This window comes from Cervus elaphus, chromosome 10 (genome assembly GCF_910594005.1).
Source record: "Cervus elaphus chromosome 10, mCerEla1.1, whole genome shotgun sequence".
NCBI classification, from domain to species: domain Eukaryota; kingdom Metazoa; phylum Chordata; class Mammalia; order Artiodactyla; family Cervidae; genus Cervus; species Cervus elaphus.
In genome coordinates this window covers 43,007,152-43,025,905 of record NC_057824.1, presented here as the reverse complement: position 1 = coordinate 43,025,905, position 18,754 = coordinate 43,007,152, and the positions used below count along the sequence as shown (strand labels likewise).

The 18,754-nt window shown below is 46.2% G+C and overlaps 1 protein-coding gene across 1 annotated transcript in view; it reads left to right on the top strand.

Annotated features, from left to right (window-relative positions):
* GALNT17 (polypeptide N-acetylgalactosaminyltransferase 17) overlaps nucleotides 1-18,754 on the top strand; it is a 412,511-nt gene that overhangs the window by 318,162 nt on the left and 75,595 nt on the right. Inside the window, exon 6 of the mRNA XM_043914905.1 lies at nucleotides 8,897-9,014. Within this exon, the coding sequence (XP_043770840.1) occupies nucleotides 8,897-9,014 (118 nt within the window). The remainder of the gene's footprint in view (nucleotides 1-8,896; nucleotides 9,015-18,754) is intronic.

The following is an 18,754-nucleotide window of genomic DNA, read 5'->3' as shown; positions in this document are numbered from 1 at the left end:
TGAGGACAACAAAGTGGGAGATTATTGCCATTAAAAAGATGGTGGTGCACTGGTGAGGAATGTGCCTGCCAGTCCAGGAGACACGGGTTCGACCCCTGGTCCAGGAGGATCCCACATGCTGTGGAGCAGCCAAGCCCACGCACCTAGAGCCCATGTTCCTCAACAAGAGAAGCCAGGGCAATGAGAGCCTGAGCACTGCCACGAAGCGTAGCCCTTGCTTGCCACAACTAGAGAAAGCCTGGGCAGCAACGAAGACCCAGCACATCCTGAAATAAATAAGGAATTAAAAAAAAAAAATTGAAAGTGAAAGTCACTAAGCGTCCGACTTTGTGACCCCATGGACTATAGAGTCCATGGAATTCTCCAGGCCAGAACACTGGAGTGGGTAGCCGTTCCCTTCTCCAGGGGATCTTCCCAACCCAGGAATCGAACCCAGGTCTCCTGCATTGTAGGCGAATTCTTTACCAGCTGAACCACAAGGGAAGCCTGTGTGGAAATAAGGAAAGATATTTAATATAGGTGTGAATAGGGGAGAGAGGATTGCAGGAGTGAGGATGGGGGTAGTGAGAGTAGCAAGAGAGGATGGGAGGAGGGGTTGGCCTCAGCTAAGAGCAAGAACAGTTCAATTACAGCAAAACGTTGACCACGCCACTAAGTGTGTGGATGTGAGAGGTGGGGTCATTCTCTTTTGTTTGCTGATTTCTCAAGGAAATAAGAAGCAAGGCTGCGGGTTGAGAGGGAGGAGAGGGGAGGAGGTGTTGGAGGTTTGCTGGCGCAGAGTCTTCTAGGAGTGACCGAGGAGGAACTCGGGCCCTGGGGCAGCTCTGAGGGCCCAACAGACACACACAGAGCCCTGAATTTAAGAAGAAGTCAGCCAACAGAGAGATGCAATTATTGGCATCAGTTTTGCCAACAATGCAAAGTGGGAGTGGGGAAGCCAGGCCACTGTTAAAACAACCAACCATGGCTTTGGACTTGGGGGACAGGGAGAACTCAAGAGGAGGAAGTCCGTTGTCAAGGTGGCAGGGCCAGTGGACTATGGGTCCCAGGGGAGTGGGAGGAGGGATGAATCTGGTGAACTTGAGGAGATGAACTGGAACAGCAGGGGTTGGATGGGAGAGTGGAGTGCTTATGGCCAGAGAACACAGATGATTTTTGTTTGTTTGTTTTCTTATTTTTGTCAAGCTGTATTTTCTGTAAGACATATGTATTTTTTTTTACAAAAGATAAATGTGTTTTTAAGGGTGTGGGTAGGCTTTGGACAGATGGAGGTGGTCTTGTGGAGGACATTTCTGGAGAAGGACGGCCGGGCATAAGTTGGGATGCGTTTCCTGAGCAATGAATTGCCCCATGTAACTGGCTGTGGACTCTATAGGGCCGATGGCAGGAGAGATGTTGAGGAGGGCGGAGATGCTAAGGAAGAACTTGTACTTCACTCAGGAGAGGGTGGGGAGCCAGTGAAGGGGTTTGAGGGTGGACACATCACCGACAAGGAGGGGAAGCAATGACAGAGACAAAGCTCTGCATATCTGGGTGGAAATTCCTGGGTCTGCCTCCCTGTCTCTCCCTTTCTTTTTTTTTTTTTTCCCTTTCTTATCTCTCTGTCAGCTGGAACAGTTGTGGTGTGTTGAGTATATTCTTTGGAACAGCAACAATAAAAGTGATTATTTTTAATTTCTGCGCTTCTCCTCCGTAATGGAGCTATTAGACTTTGGCAGATCCCTTAATATGATTATCCTTTTTGAATGATTTCAAATTGAAATGTTTGCGCTAATGGTGGTAATTGCAGTGGAGTTTGAAGAACGAGGCTGCGGACTCACGGTCCAGGAGCTCATCGACTGTGGCTCGTGCTCCTGGGCAGGTGGGGACAAGACCCCGGAGGGGTCGTGGGGTGGGGCCCTGGCGACTTCTTGGTTATAAGGACGGGTCTGGCTCACCCTGCCGACGGTGTGGCAGGTCCTGGTAGGGCTGGGCAGGGGCTTCCCGTTGAGAAGACCACAGCTATCCATCATCAATCCAGAATTCAAAGCAGGCACTCCCCTGAGATTGCCAGCAATGCTGACTGGCCCAGCCGAGGTGAGGATATGCCTTGTAATGATTTATTTCATCTCCGCATCAGCCAGTGAAGCATCAGCCACCTGCTGGAGCCTTGCCCTGCTTCCAGCATCGTAGGGTTGCCTCAAAGTCCTTCTGTTTGCAGGACTAGGGTCTTGGCTTAGCAGGGAGGCCACCCCGCAGGGACTGGTCTCCCAGGCTGCTTCCAGTCCCTCCTCTGCACCATCTGTGTCAAGCTTGGCCTCAGTAGGACACCAGGATGTGAACCGATACCCAGGCACCCTCTTGACACTGTGACAAGTTGTTGTTGTTGTTTTTTTAATATTTATTTATTTACTTGGCTCTGTCGGGTGTTAGTTGGCAGCAGGCAGTATCTTCACTGTCGTGCAAGGTCGTTCGTTGCCCTGCATGGACTCTCTAGTCATGGTGCTTGGGCTTCGGTAGTTGCCACACTCAGGCTTAGTTTCTCTCTCCCCAAGCGTGTAGAATCTTAATTCCCCGACTTGGGATTGAACCTGCATCCCTTGCATGGCAAGGCAGTTCTTAAATCACTGAACCACCAGTGAAGTCCCCCATGGCAGGTTTTGACCATGGCCTTTAGGGGACCTTTCCACATGCAACCAATGGCAATAATGGTCACATGCTCATTTTGCACCTTCGGTGCACGGGGACCAGCCTCCTACCCTTCTTCATCTTTGGGTTTTGACGGCCTGCCAGCATTCAGACAGTGGCCTGCTTGGCTGTGGCCTCTTGGTGGGGCCTCGTGCCAGCTGGGTAGCTGCTGTGGCTGAGTTTTAATGAGGAGGCCCTAGGGGACCCCTCCTTCCCATTGTGGGGAATCCTGGAGCTTCTGTATTTTGATTGAATACACTGAACCGAGCTGTGAGCAGCAGGTGGGGAACCCAGGGGGACTCATACAGTGAATCCGTCTCTCTTTGCCACTGCAACCGAAAAATAAAACATCATCCAGGTAAAGCCAGTTGCGTGAAAAGAGCAGGCTGCGTGATGGCAGAAGGTGTTTCCTAAAGGGTGATGTGAGAGTTGCCGGGAGGAAGAAGCAGCCGATGTCCTTGACAGTGAAAGGCTAGGGCCTGAGTCCTTCCTGCCTCTCTGCCTCTTCTCCTCCATCTTCCTCCCCTCCCTCCTCCATCTCTTCCCCTCCTTCCCTCCTTCTTCTCTATTTATCCCTCTGTCTCTCCCCCTAGTAACTGCATACTCCCCCGCTGTCCTTGGCTTCAAGTTTAGGTCAGCCAGTTCGTCCCTGGGACATCATGGAGCCCTTCCCCACCAGGGGTGGTCACCAGATCTATTACACTCATTCATTCATTCACCAGCATCTGGCTGTAACATCAGCAAGGCTCTGGCTCCTGGGAATACAATGAGAAATTAGAGGAATAATTTCTCTGCTCTTGGAGACCTGATGGTTCAAGAGGGAGCTGGCTCTGTAGGATGGTTCTGCTGGTACAAACACAGATTCCTGAGTCCCGTCTCTGTAAGTCTGGTTCCGTGATCTGGGCTGCACCTGGGAAGCTGCATTTTTCTCAGGAGCCATCCTGGTGACGCTGATGGATCCTAGGCCAATCTCAGGGAAACATTCTTTTCAGCCTTGAGACTGTGCCCAGAACCACCCATTCAAGAGCTGTGCACTGTGGTTCTAACTGTCCCGCTGGCCCTTGAGCGGTTAGAAAGTGTAGTGTCTTAGAGAAGGATCTTACCACACATGGGTGATGATGTTGGGAATTTTCAGATGTCGCACTTCAGGGTTGGAGAGTATTCTAACTTCTCAGAATTTCTTGATGTGCTCAGCAGTGGCTCTCTAAAAACCTGGGGTGACCCCACTGCTCCCTCCCATTCCCCCTTCTCTGTAGATTCCCGACCTCCCTGGACCACCCCTCCCACCTCCAGGAGCGCCTGTTGCTGGCTTTTCTCTGTCTCCCCGGTGACCCTGGCTTGGAACTTCAGAGGGAATCTTCTCTGCAGTTTGCCTCTTCTGGCCGTCTGATGAAACATCCATCCTCCCCCAGATCGGAAATGGCAGGGAGGGAAGATTGTTGTCATTGTTCAGTTGCTCACTCGTGTCCGACTCTTTGCGACCCTGTGGACTGCAGCACGCCAGGCTTCCTAGCCCTTCACTATCTCCCGTAGTTTGTTCAAACTCATGTCCATTGAGTCGGTGATGCTATCCAACCCTCTCATCCTCTGTCGCTTCCTTCTCTTCCTGCCCTCAATCTTTCCCAGCATCAGGGTCTTTTCCAATGAGTCAGCTCTTCGCATCAGGTGGCCATAGTGTTGGAGCTTCAGCTTCAGCATCAGTCCTTCTAATGAATAGTCAGGGTTGATTTCCTTTAGGATTGACTGGTTTATCTCCTTACAGTCCGAGGGACTCTCAAGAATCCTCTCCAGCGCCACTATTCAAAAGCATCAGTTCTTTGGCTCTCAGCCTTCTTTATGGTCCATCTCTCACATCCGTACATGACTACTGGAAAAACCATAGCTTTGAGTAGATGGCTGCTTGTCAGCAAAGTGATGTCTCTGTTTTTTAATAAGCTGTCTAGGTTTGTCATAGCTGTGCTATTCAGCTGCAAAGAACAGAAACCTATCTAACACATCCCATTTAAGTCAAGGAGAACAGATCACAAAGACACAAGGGGCTCTCACATCACCCAGGGGCAGAGTGCAGAGCCAGGCCAGTCAGCAAGTGGGCAGCCCAAGACTCCAGCCTGCCCTGCACCCCCTGGTCTCACCCTCCGAGGGGCATCTGCCTCCCTCTGCTCAGCCATCCGTGTGCACAAGGACCAGTAGAGCTGCCCCCAAACGGCAGCCTCAGCCCTCCAGATGGCTGAGACCCTCCAGTTCTAACTCCCGGCACTGTCTCAATCCCGTTTCAGAAAAACATAATTTGATAGACCCCATTTGGGATCCATGCTGACTCCTGATCAGTTAACTGAGACAGGGGCTGGACTTCATATACTTTTCCAGAAGAGGGATCAGCTACTTCTCTGAAAGGGACCAAGGGCTGCAGGGAATGCTTGACAGTTAAAGTAAAGCAGTTGCTGTTCTGGGGTAGCTAGTGCCCCGAAAGAGGGCGATATGCTGTGTCTATAGGCATGCTTGGTGTGAGATTCCTGGGAAAACACGGAGGATGAAGGAGCACTATTATTGAGCTCCTGCTCTCTCTGCACTGGTCTCATTGCATGTCTTTTCACAGCGATGCTCTGCAGAGACTTCACTGGGATCCAGAGGCTCCATTCACTTCACGCAAGTTCAGTTTCCATGGCAGCACCCGCATTCAGCAAACTTGGTCCCTTCAACTCTCAACACTGGTCTTCCCATTGACACCACTGCTGCTGGATCACATGGGTACCAAGAAGTATCCCATGGGGTCAGAAATCTGGACATTTTTTTTTTCATTTATTTTTATTAGTTGGAGGCTAATTACTTTACAATATTGTAGTGGGTTTTGTCATACATTGACATGAATCAGCCATGGAGTTACATGTATTCCCCATCCCGATCCCCCCTCCCACCTCCCTCTCCACCCGATCCCTCTGGGTCTTCCCAGTGCACCAGGCCCGAGCACTTGTCTCATGCATCCAACCTGGGCTGGTGATCTGTTTCGCCATAGATAATATACATGTTTTGATGCTGTTCTCTCGAAACATCCCACCCTCGCCTTCTCCCACAGAGTCCAAAAGTCTGTTCTGTACATCTGTGTCTCTTTTTCTGTTTTGCATATAGGGTTATCGCTACCATCTTTCTAAATTCCATATATATGTGTTAGTATGCTGTAATGTTCTTTATCTTTCTGGCTTACTTCACTCTGTATAATGGGCTCCAGTTTCATCCATCTCATTAGAACTGATTCAAATGAATTCTTCTTAATGGCTGAGTAATATTCCATGGTGTATATGTACCACAGCTTTCTTATCCATTCGTCTGCTGATGGGCATCTAGGTTGCTTCCATGTCCTGGCTATTATAAACAGTGCTGCGATGAACACTGGGATACATGTGTCTCTTTCAGATCTGGTTTCCTCAGTGTGTATGCCCAGAAGTGGGATTGCTGGGTCATATGGCAGTTCTATTTCCAGTTTTTTAAGGAATCTCCACACTGTTTTCCATAGTGGCTGTACTAGTTTGCATTCCCACCAACAGTGTAAGAGGGTTCCCTTTTCTCCACACCCTCTCCAGCATTTATTGCTCATAGACTTTTGGATAGCAGCCATCCTAACTGGCGTGTAATGGTACCTCATTGTGGTTTTGATTTGCATTTCTCTGATAATGAGTGATGTGGAGCATCTTTTCATGTGTTTGTTAGCCATCTGTATGTCTTCTTTGGAGAAATGTCTGTTTAGTTCTTTGGCCCATTTTTTGATTGGGTCATTTATTTTTCTGGAATTGAGCTGCAGGAGTTGCTTGTATATTTTTGAGATTAATCCTTTGTCTATTGCTTCATTTGCTATTATTTTCTCCCAATCTGAGGGCTGTCTTTTCACCTTGCTTATAGTTTCCTTTGTTGTGCAAAAGCTTTTAAGTTTCATTAGGTCCCATTTGTTTATTTTTGCTTTTATTTCCAATATTCTGGGAGGTGGGTCATAGAGGATCTTGCTGTGATTTATGTCGGAGAGTGTTTTGCCTATGTTCTCCTCTAGGAGTTTTATAGTTTCTGGTCTTACATTTAGATCTTTAATCCATTTTGAGTTTATTTTTGTGTATGGTGTTAGAAAGTGTTCTAGTTTCCTTCTTTTACAAGTGGTTGACCAGTTTTCAGAAATCTGGACATTAAAGTCAAGCTCAAGATCTGAAGGAGCAGATAACGATCTATTGTTGAGATCTCTAGTTCAGTTCAGGAGAATCCCACCTAACAGCTTCCTAGAAGTCCCAGTGGACTTTCATGGGGCTTCCGCTATGAGACCTCTCTATCGCCTAGGAAGGCATCTCACCAGCATTTCTGGCCTTTAGCAGACTGGCTTTTTCACAAAGCCATTTCTGAGGAGTGCAGTGAGGCAGAAAGACTGAAATGAAGGGCTTTGAGAGGCGAATGGTCCTGGCCTCTGCTCTGTGATTCATGCTGGGTCGCTAGTTCTCCGCGGGCTTCAGCAGGAGAGGTCCTCCCTCTTTCACACAACCATGGGGGTTTTTAAATGAGACAGTGCGTGAAATGTGCTTTGCGCTCATGCTGGAGACAGTAATCACTCAATAAATGGCAGCCATAATAACAGTAATAATAATAACTTAGTTGCTTGAATGTAGGATGTTTCTCTATCCCCTACAGCACCAGTAAAATGCCTTGAAGGAGGCTGCCTGCTTCTATTTCTTCTTCTTCCCCCTCCTCCCCTCCCTCTCTCCTTCCTTCTCCTCCTTCCCCTTCTCTTCCTCCCCCTCCTTTTCCTTCTTCAAGTGAGACACAATTGGATAACGTGGTGCAAGTTTAAAGTAGATACACTTTCTAAAACAGACTGAGAGAGTTAAGTGATAGAGTAAGCACATGCATTATTCAAAATCCTTAACGTATTTTATCTCATTTGATTGTCATAAGAGTTCGGACACGATTGAGCGACTTTCACTCATTTACTCACTCACTCGATGACCTCATGGGGTACCTACCCCATAATTCCTGTTTTACAGAGAAGGAAACTGAGGCTCAGAAAGGTGACGTAACTTGGTTGTTACATGTTAGTTAAATGAAGGGCCCTTTTGTCTAACTTCAGGATCTTAAGCCACAGCTCTGAAGCTGACCATAAGCTGAATTCAATCATACAATGGGGTTACCTTAAATGCTCGTGGGATTTTCAGCTATATTAATAGAGGCATGGTATCTAGAATGATGGAGGTGAGAGTTCCGCTTGCCCTGCCCTGAAGAGAGCTCATCCAAGTGTTTAATTCTGGGTCTTGCAATAAGGTAACCACCATAGCATTAGCTAATGCCTCTGTTGTTTAGTCGCTAAGTCACGTCTGACTCTTTGTGACCCCGTGGTCTGCAGCACCCCAGGCTTCCCTGTCCTTCACCATCTCCCAGAGTTTGCTCAAACTCATGTCTACTGAATCGGTGTTGCCATCCAGTCATCTCATCCTCTACCATCTCCTTCTCCTCTTGCCCTCAGTCTTGCCCAGCATCAGGGTCTTTTCCAATGAACTGGCTCTTCACATTAAGTGGCCAAAGTATTGGAGCTTCAGCTTCAGTATCAGTGCTTCCAATGGATATTCAGGGTTGATTTCCTTTCAGATTGACTAGCTTGATCTCCTTGCTGTCCAAGGGAGTCTCAGGAGTCTTCTCTAGCACCACAGTTCAAAAGCATCAATTCTTCGGTGCTCAGACACCTTTATGGTCCAGCTCTCTAACAGGGCCTTCTTTATGGTCCAACTCTCTAACAGGGCCTTCTTTATGGTCCAACTCTCTAACAGGTCACACACTTATCATTTCTTTTTTTGTGTGTGTGTGGTGAGAATATTTAGTATTTACTCTTAGCAACTTTGAAGTACATAGTACACTATTCTTAATAATAATTACAATGCTATGCATGAGAACTCTGGAATTTGTTTATCTTCTCACTGCAAGTGTAGACCCTTTGGCCAATATCTCCCAATTCCTCCACCCTGCTCCCAGCCCCTGGTAACCACTCTGAGTAGATTGTATGAGTTTGACTTATTTAGATTCCACATATAAGCGAGATCTACAGTATTTGTCTGACTTATTCCACTCAGCATAATGCCCTCAAGGCCCAGAAGTGTTGTTGCAAATTGGAGAAAAGGATTTCCTTTTCTCGTGGCAGAGTAATATTCCATTTTCTATGTATCACGTGACTATCGCTTCTCTCTCTCTCTCTCTCTCTCTGCTGCAGGACACCAGCCATGATCGGCTGCTCGTTTGTGGTCAACAGGAAGTTCTTTGGTGAAATCGGTCTTCTGGACCCCGGGATGGATGTGTATGGAGGAGAAAATATCGAACTTGGAATCAAGGTCTGTGACATGGTGTCCTTTCTTCTTGGTCTATTTATGTTTGTGAGCAGCACTACCTGGTCATTTTTGATGTGTGTTTAAAGCTTCCTTAGCTGGGTGAATGATAGAGTGGTTCACCCCCCTTCTGTTCCTAAAGATGTTCCAGCAGGATTGGTACCCAATCAGGTACCCCATCTTGAGCTTTACCCGCTTCAAGAAGTTGAACAATTTGGCCATGCCTGGGTGATACAATCTAAACATTAATTAGCAAGAGAATATGGTTCCTACTCCCATCCAGTTTCATTCTCTCCTTAAATCTTTCTTAAAATTAAGTCATCTCCTTAAATTTGGACAGTTCATGTACATAAAATAACCATAAGATGCCAGAGGAGAGAAGAATCATGTTCTGTGGGACTCTCCTGTTTCTTAGAAAGGTTTCTAAGGAGGCTGATGGGGAAGAGGGAAGAGGAAGAAGATTGCAGAAGGGGCTCTTGCTGGCCCCATGTTCAGATCAGCTCCATCGCTTCAGCCGGGTTTTGTTTAAAATTCTGTTTGAAAAATGATTTTCACTGTCCAAAAAAAAAATTTGGGCATATTGATGCATTCCAACCTCTTCGTGTTAGAGTTAAGATAAATGGACCTCAGTGAAGGTTTGGGTGAGGGGAATCCTTTAGGACCTGGTCACCACTTAACTGGTGTGTCTTCTTGCATGCCACAAAGAGGGGACTCCTGGGGGTGCCCATTTAGGGTCACTGGGCCCCCACTGGCCCCTGTCCTGAACTTTTGCCTACCTGGGAAGTAAGCTTGTTGGGAATGACTCGGACACAATTGTAAGGTTTAAGTTTATTGGATTTCTTCTTCCTTCCGCTGCTGGAATCTCCTTTTTGTGCTGCCAGGCAGGTACCCAGCACAGGACCCCTACCCACAATCAAAGCCCGTTCTCCGTGTCAGATTTCATTCGTTATCCCTAATTGCTCAGAACCTTTAAGATACCCTGCCAGCCCCTCATCTACACTCACACCCCTCTTCATGGAATGAAAGACTTCGTGTTCTTATGATGAAATGAGCGTCCAGGATGCAGGAGCAATGGGGATGGTGGGGACCTTCCCTGCACCCTCAAGTCACTCCCTTTTGGAGACTGCAGACTCTTCCTATATTTTCAGTTCTGGGCTGGGCTCTTTCCTACTTGGAATTTACATAGAATTTCTTTGAAAGCCCAGCAATTAAAAATCCCATGAATATGTGATCGCAACTAGTGTACTCGGCACTTAATCCATTTGGAATTTAGTTGATGGAAAAGATCTGGACCCAGAATGTTGAACTTGGCCTCTGACTTCAGTTTCTACCCTGGTCTCATCTCCTCATTCTGCCATCTTCCTTAGCTCTCATCTGCTTCTAGCATGCCAGGGAATTATGACTTTTTTATTATGTATTTTGTATTTCTCTAACTTTACTAGCCAGATTGCAAGCTTTATGGGGCACAGAACTTCATGGTGCTCACCTTTGCATCCCAGGCACATAGAACCATGCTTCACACATTGCTCAATAGATATCCATTAGATTCATGACTGATTGAGCACCTAAAGGGACCCAGCATGCGTAGAAGCAGTGAGACATTGTGGAGACAAGTCCAGTTAAATGGAAGATGATAACTTACCCAGGTACTTCCTTGTGAAAGGAAGGAGCTGAAGGAAGGAAGCCCTGCATTGAGATGGTTAAGCTTTCTTAAATGTTTCAAAATTTTATGATAGCTTATAAAATCATGTGTTTATTTATATATAATGTTTATAAAATTAAAATTTATGATAATTTGGTAAATTGTTGATTCTAAAAATTTTTAATATTTTATTAAGAGGGATTTGAATGTCTAATGGTGTGAGAAGGAAGCCTGTGGGGGTAAGACAACACCAGCAGAGGGGAGAACAGGATGATGGATGGAGCACTGTCCTCACGGAGGCAGGGGCACAGGTGGAGGGGTTATGGGGACAGGAGGGACCCCCAGATTTGATTGCCATAGCAGGCTGTGCTTTGTGGAAAACAGGTGGAAACATCAGGCCCACTGCTAAGGCGCTCAGATGTTGGTCTCCCCACGCGTGAAGGTATTTTCTGTGCATCGACCTGGACCCCGCAAACGTCTGGGTGTGAGGCTCTGCCGGGCTCCGTGGTGGTGGCGGTGATGGCAGCCCTGCGTGGCTGCCCTATCCCTGCAGGAGGGGCGGAGCCTGTCAGTTTCGCCCTGCGGCAGCGCCACCCACTACAGCACCGCCCCTCGCCACCAGCTGAGGGCGCCCGTGAGTTCCGCGCCGCACCTCCAAGGGACAGGCTGGAGTGATGGGTTCCAGAGCCTGCTCACTGGCTTGTCTTCTACTGGTCTTCTCAGCACCTGGCTGCTCTCCAGACGTCTTTGTGAAGGCGTCGGATGGAGGAGCCTGGATCCTCCCCTAGTGTACAATCACCAGTCTCTTATCCCAGGCACCTTCAGCATCCACGCTGGAGATTTGGGAATGTTTATGCGCTTATCTATTTCTGCTTTGTTGACTACGCCAAAGCCTTCGACTGTGTGGATCACAATAAACTGTGGAAAATTCTGAAGGAGATGGGAATACCAGACCACCTGACCTGCCTCTTGAGAAACCTGTATGCAGGTCAGGAAGCAACAGTTAGAACTGGACATGGAACAACAGACTGGTTCCAAATAGGAAAAAGAGTATGTCAAGGCTGTATATTGTCACCCTGCTTATTTAACTTATATGCAGAGTACATCATGAGAAACGCTGGGCTGGAAGAAGCACAAGCTGGAATTAAGATTGCCAGGAGAAATATCAATAACCTCAGATATGCAGATGACACCACCCTTATGGCAAAAAGTGAAGAGGAACTAAAAAGCCTCTTAATGAAAGTGAAAGAGGAGAGTGAAAAAGTTGGCTTAAAGCTCAACATTCAGAAAACTAAGATCAAGGCATCTGGTCCCATCACCTCATGGGAAATAGATGGGGAGACAGTGGAAACAGTGTCAGACTTTATTTGTTTGGGCTCCAAAATCACTGCAGATGGTGACTGCAGCCATGAAATTAAAAGACGCTTACTCCTTGGAAGGAAAGTTATGACCAACCTTGACAGCATATTAAAAAGCAGAGACATTACTTTGCCAACAAAGGTCTGTCTGGTCAAGGATATGGTTTTTCCAGTGGTCATGTATGGATGTGAGAGTTGGACTGTGAAGAAAGCTGAGCACTGAAAAATTGATGCTTTTGAACTGTGGTGTTGGAGAAGACTCTTGAGAGTCCCTTGGACTGCAAGGAGATCCAACCAGTCCATCCTGAAGGAGATAAGTCCTGGGTGTTCATGGGAAGGAATGATGCTGAAGCTGAAACTCCAATACTTTGGCCACCTCATGCGAAGAGTTGACTCATTGGAAAAGACCCTGATGCTGGGAGGGATTAGGGGCAGGAGGAGAAGGGGACGACAGAAGATGAGATGGCTGGATGGCATCACCGACTCGATGGGCATGAGTTTGAATAAACTCCGGGAGTTTGTGATGGACAGGGAGGCCTGGCATGCTGCGATTCATGGGATTGCAAAGAGTCAGACCCAAATGAGCGACTGAACTGAACTGATGCGCTTGTTTCCCATAGCCCAGAGGTCCCCAATCTTTATCACACCAGGGACCGGTTTTGTAGAAGACAGTCTTTACGTGGATGGTGTTGGGAGTGGTGGTTCAGGTGGTAATACAAGCAATGCATGCCTGCTAAATCGCTTCAGTTGTGTCTGACCTTTTGCAGCCCTACTGACCGTAGCCCACCAGGCTCCTGCATCCATGGGATTCTCCAAGCAGGAATACTGGAGCGGGTAGCCATTTCCTCCTCCACTGGGATCTTCCCGTCCCAGGGATTGAGCCTGGGTCTCCTGTGTTGCAAGTAGATTCTTTACGTTCCATGCTCATTTTAAGAAATCACTGTTACCTGGTGTAAAATAAAATACACACATTCATTGTACATCATTCATCGTGTGTATGTGTGTGTTAGGTGTTCAGTTGTGTCTGACTCTCTGCAACCTCGTGGACTGTAGCCCACCAGGCTCCTCTGTCCATGGAATTCTCCAGGCAAGAATACTGGAGTGGGTAGCCATTCCCTTCCCCGGGGTCATTCACCATGACTTGAGTCTGAATCCTTTACCCAGGACTGCTGTGTAGCCTCCTGTAAAAGTTGCACCAAGAGGAAGGTCCTCCACGGGGTCTTCCCGTCTCAGGGATTGAGCCTGGGTCTCCTGTATTGCACGTAGATTCTTTACCGTTTGAGCCACCAGGGAAGCCCTCAGCTTAGCCAACTTCCTGGCACATCCGTATCTATTCTCAGAAAGGAGCCCAGGAAAGAGTCCACATCCTTCAAGCCCCCCTCTCTTGAAAAATACATTAGCCATCCCTGCTGCCTGAGATAAATCAGAGCTTTATGTAATATATACACTCATATATACATATGTAAAATTGTATAAAGTGTACACACATACATTTATACAGATTAACCTATAATAACCTGCAAGAAATGACATAAAATCATATGCTTTAGCTATGCGGGGAAATTTTGAATTTGAGAACACTTACCTTTTCTTTGTGATTTCTTTGACTAAGAAATAGGTCCATCGGTGATCAAACTATTCTCTGACATTTTTCATTACCTTTTAATTCCATCCTCAGTAATTAAAGAATAGGAAGAACTGAAAACCTTACTGTGGTTCGGGAGAGGGGGGAAAACAGCAGGGTTTACTCTAGGGCTCTTGCTTGGATGAAAGGCAAGCTTTCCCGTGACCAAAACAGTCGATACAGTGGAGAGAGAGAGGGGGAAAAAAGTGCTTTCTAGGACTGAGAAAATAAATGAGATAAAAAATTGAAAGGTTTCCTCCTGTTCTGAGTAACATTAATCAGCAATTTTAACGATGTATATTATGGTGACATGTCTAAATGGTAAGAGGGAAAAAATTCAAGGAGAAAAGACCAAATAGATTACTTTTAAATAGTGTCAGATGGCCTCAGGTTTCTCCAATATATCCGTCTTCTTGGGGATGAAAAGGCACTGTCTTATTCTGAACCCTCATGTAAAAGAACGACTGACACACACCGCGTCCTGCCTGCCTGAATCTGAAAGAAAGGCGATGGAAAGATGCTGTCAGATCCTCCAGCCATCAGGAAAAGCCTTAACTCGTCAGGAATCTCAAGGACTGAATAAAAGGCAGAATTCCTATGTGTGCTCATTGTTGTTGAAAATATTTTTGATGAAGTAATTAGCCTCCAACTAATAAAAACAAATGAAAAAAAATTTTTAATAAATAAAAAAAAAAAAAGAAAATATTTTTGAGACCAGCGACCCGTGATGGAGGTGAAGTCAGCAAGAGGGTGGTGGGTGAGAGAGGGGGACTCAGGCGTGATAACCTTCTTACCTGGCCCAGCCCGGCCCCCAGGACCTTCCTCTTGGCGCAACTTTTGCAGAAGGCTCCACAGCAGTCCCGCGTAACGGATTTAGACTCATGTCCTGGTGAGTGACCCTGGGGAAGGGAATGGCTACCCACTCCAGTATTCTTGGCCTGGAGAATTCCATGGACAGAGGAGCCTGGCGGGCTACAGTCCATGAGGTTGCAGAGAGTCAGACGCAACTGAGCAACTAACACACACACACACACACACACACACACACACACACAGAGTGAATGATGTACAATGAATGTGTGTATTTTATTTTACACCAGGTGAGAATGATGTTCTTAAAATGCAGAGTTAGAGCTTGGTGCCACAACTGCTGGTGGCATAGTTCACAATACCCCCAGACCCGCATTTTCCTGAGGAGTTGGGATGCCATTCTTATGACTCAAGTGGGCCCAAGGTTGGCATCTCTGCCGTCTTGCCCAGCCCAGTGCACTTGAGCTGACGGCACTAAAGACCGGCAGGATAGTCCACAGACTCAGGCTGTATGAGGCCCCATCCCAACTGGGATACCTTCAGCAGTAGATTTGATAATCAGGGGGCAGATGGTATAAACAGTTCTGATCTGACTCTGAAAGTTCAGGTATCATAAGTACCAGTGTCTGAGAGTGAAGATGAATATCTCAGCTCAAGTAGAAGACATGAAATGGCTCTGACCAGCCCTGTTGATGGATGCTCTGATCCCCACCCCCGCCACTCCTCTGTCCACGGGCTTTGGGACTTATCATCCAGCATCCATCTTAACCACAGAAGATTCTCCCTGCTGGCTCTGAGACCCCTGACATCAGAATCCCCCACGTCCAGAAGCCTCCTCTGACCTTTGTCTTCCACTGGGATCTCTTGGGCTTAAGTCTGCTCTATCTATTGGATATTGTAGTTGGATAATGGTCACTCCTGGAAGCAGACCCCCAGTTCAGTCCCATTTGCCTTATCCTTAGACTGCATGAGTCTTTGGTCCTCCTTCCTCTGCTGTTGATGGTCATCTCTGACTATGGGAATATCTTCACAATGTAAGGTTAGAGTATACCTGTGATAAAACTCAGAGCAAAAGTTCTTGGTCTTGTCTAGATAGAATCAACTTTGGGGTTTCACAGACTAGTCTTTAATCTGGATCCATACATTAATATTCCAGGTGACCGGCGGTTCAGCTGAATGCTTTTGGATATAATCGGAAGGCATGTTGAGAGTCTTCTCTGCTGTAACAGACACTGACCTAGGGAGACCACAGTAGACAGACATAGCTTCTATCTCCATAAAATTTATGGTCAGGCAGAAAAATCATTCATTTAGCAAATAATAACCAATGTAATAGGTGTGAAAAGATAGGGCAAGAGGAAAATAAGAAGGATAATAGCAAAAAAATAGCAAAAGATTAATAACCTACTCTAGGCCGTTGGGAAGCTCCTCCTTAGGGAAATGAGGTTGAAGACTTGAAAATGTGTTGAATTTAGATAGGTCAAAAAGGTGTGGGCATGGAGTGTAGGAATAAGAATATTCCAGACAGTTTTAGTTATATGAGATGATTAAGTTCTAGAGATTTATTGTATAGCATAGTACCTATAGTTAATATTTGCATTGTGTACTTAAAAGTTTGCTGAGGGTAGATTTTATGTTGTGTTCTTTTCACAAAGTGTTTATTTATTGAGATGTAATTGACATACATCACTGTGTACATTTAAGGTGTACAGTAATAATAAAGAATGCAAGAAGAAATGTTTGGAAATGATATATATGTTGATAGCATAGATTGTGGTGATATCCCCAGGTGGCAGAGTGGTGAAGAACCCACCTGGCAATGCAAGAGACTCAAGAGATGTGGGTTTGATCCCTGGGTCTGGAAGATCCCCTGGAGGAAGGCATGGCAATCCACTCCAGTTCTGTTGCCTGGAGAATCCCCATGGACAGAGAAGCCTGGTGGGCTACAGTCCATGGGGTCGCAAAGAGTCAGACACGACTGAACTACTGAGCGCACACACACATTGACATGATGGTTTCCCAGGGCTATGCTTACCTCCAGACTCATCAAGTAGTTTACATTAAATAGGTACAGCTTTTCAATATCAATCATGCCTCAATAAAACGGTTTTAAAAGGAAAAAAAAGATATTTCAGACAGAGACAAAAGCATGTGCAGAGGTTTGGCATTCTGAGAAGGAAATGTATTCTGGAAACTGAGGTATTCCAGGTGGCTGGAGAAGGTAAATGTTAGGGAAAACATATTAGATGCAGTGGCAGCAATCTTGAGTGGCATCTAGATTATGCAAGATCTTTAAACAGGTATTTGGCTTTTTCTTAAGGACCACTGTGAATATTTTGAAAGGAAAAAAAGAAGACATATGTGATAAAGAAAAAGACATCTGTGTGTGCGTGTGTGGTGTGTGTGTCTATATATAGTCCCATGTTGGACCCATAACCAAGATCCTTTGGAAGCATTTAAGGTGAGTGTGGCTATCAGCCTTTTTTTATATAAGAAAGATCATTATTGCCATGAAAAGACCTCGATTGCCATGTCGAGAATGAATGATAGAACTGAATGAACTCAGAGGTGAGACGTTAGGAGAGAAATGGACAAATTCAGAAAGCAGAAGAGACAGGACCTGAGGGTGGAGTGTATAGAGGGGATGAAAGTGAGTGGGGGGGCAAGGCAGACTCCCGAGTTACTGGCTTGAACAATTGGGAGATGCTGGTGCTCTTCTCGGAGATGAGGCGGTCTGAACGAAGGCACGAGATGATGCTTTCTCTCTGAGAGGGGTCCTGACACCATCCAGTTCATCCAGTGGGCAGTTGGGTATGTGGAGATTAAACAAAGGAGAGAGGACAAAGTGTGAGATAGACTTGGGCATCTTCTGTACATAGATTATATTCGAAGTTGCAAGAAGGAAGGGGTTGCCTAGAGAAAGGAGGAGAGGGGATAAGACAGAAATCCAGAAAAAAAAAAGCCACCTTTAGGACGTGGAAAGGGTAGTTGGAGAAACAACTAAGAAGAAACCCAGAGGAAGAGAGAAACATAGAGTCAGGGAATTTGTGGCAACTGAGAGAAGAATGTGTCTGCCTACCCAGAGCAGGCAGGGAGAGGAAGGGATGGATCCAGGTACCATTCAGGGGGCATAGTCAACAAGGACCTGGTGATGACTCAGCGTGAGGAATGAATGGGAGGAGAATATGGTGTACCTCCCCGGCCTCTGAGCAGCCGGATGGAGTCACTTAGAAAACACTGGCAGAGAAGAAGGTGTGTAGGTGAAAATTCGAGGAGTTCCGTTTTAGGAATCTTGAGTCCTCTGTGACTTGGCCACAAGATGTTGAAGGAACATAGGAGTAAGGTGGGGTTCCAACCGAGAGCGGGAATTGGAACAGGGTTCTAGGACCAGTGTGGAGTGTCCACCATCCCATCCCAGGGTCTACTGGACCTAAGTGGGGCTTAGGATTTGGGCTTGACTTAACAGCAGTAGGACATGGTGATTCCTTTTATGATATGAGCCCGTGGCTTACAGCAAACAGTAGCCATATGTGCTATCCCTAAAGAATTAAAGAGTTAGGAGAATAGTGGGGTTTTTTTTTTTTATTGAGGACTCATCTCTTTTTTCCTGAAATATTTTGGGGAAAAGATCTTAGTTTTTTAAGATGTTGAGAACTTTCGAATCTCTGCTCCATACTCCAATTTCATGCAAGGATGTGAGTTTCCAGGTGCTCATCCAATCCTCCTGCCTTTGCTGTTTGTAGTCACTTCCCAAAAGGAGATGGTGAAGCCATCCCTGGAGCCAGAGCTCATCAGCCACCTACCTGTAAAGACTTAAAATCTGCAGTGACGTGTGGTCGTCCAGCCTTCACTGTGACATATACCTCACAGTACAGAATGGTGCTTTGTAGGGAAGAGCAGGAGAAGGTTCATTTAAACAGAGATTGCTGGCATTAGACAGCAGGAACATTTTGCTATCTTTATTGAAATGTATTGCCATCCTCTTAAGTAAGAAAAATAGTCTTATATATATATATATATATATATATATATATATAGAGAGAGAGAGAGAGAGAGAGAGAGAGAGAGAGAGAGAGCTGAAAAAACACACATGCATGAATACACACACACACACACACACACTCCAAAAGAAACCTTCCCTAAGAGATCTTACAAAAGACAACCAGCAATGTGATGTCAGTTGTAGAATAAAATGGTTTCCATAGAGTTTCTGAAATTCCTCAATTTTAGAAGAATTGTGTACAGGCTGGGAATTCCACCCCTAGTGGGTGAGGGGTTTAGATAATATTGTCTCTTGCTATTTTTTCCCCCA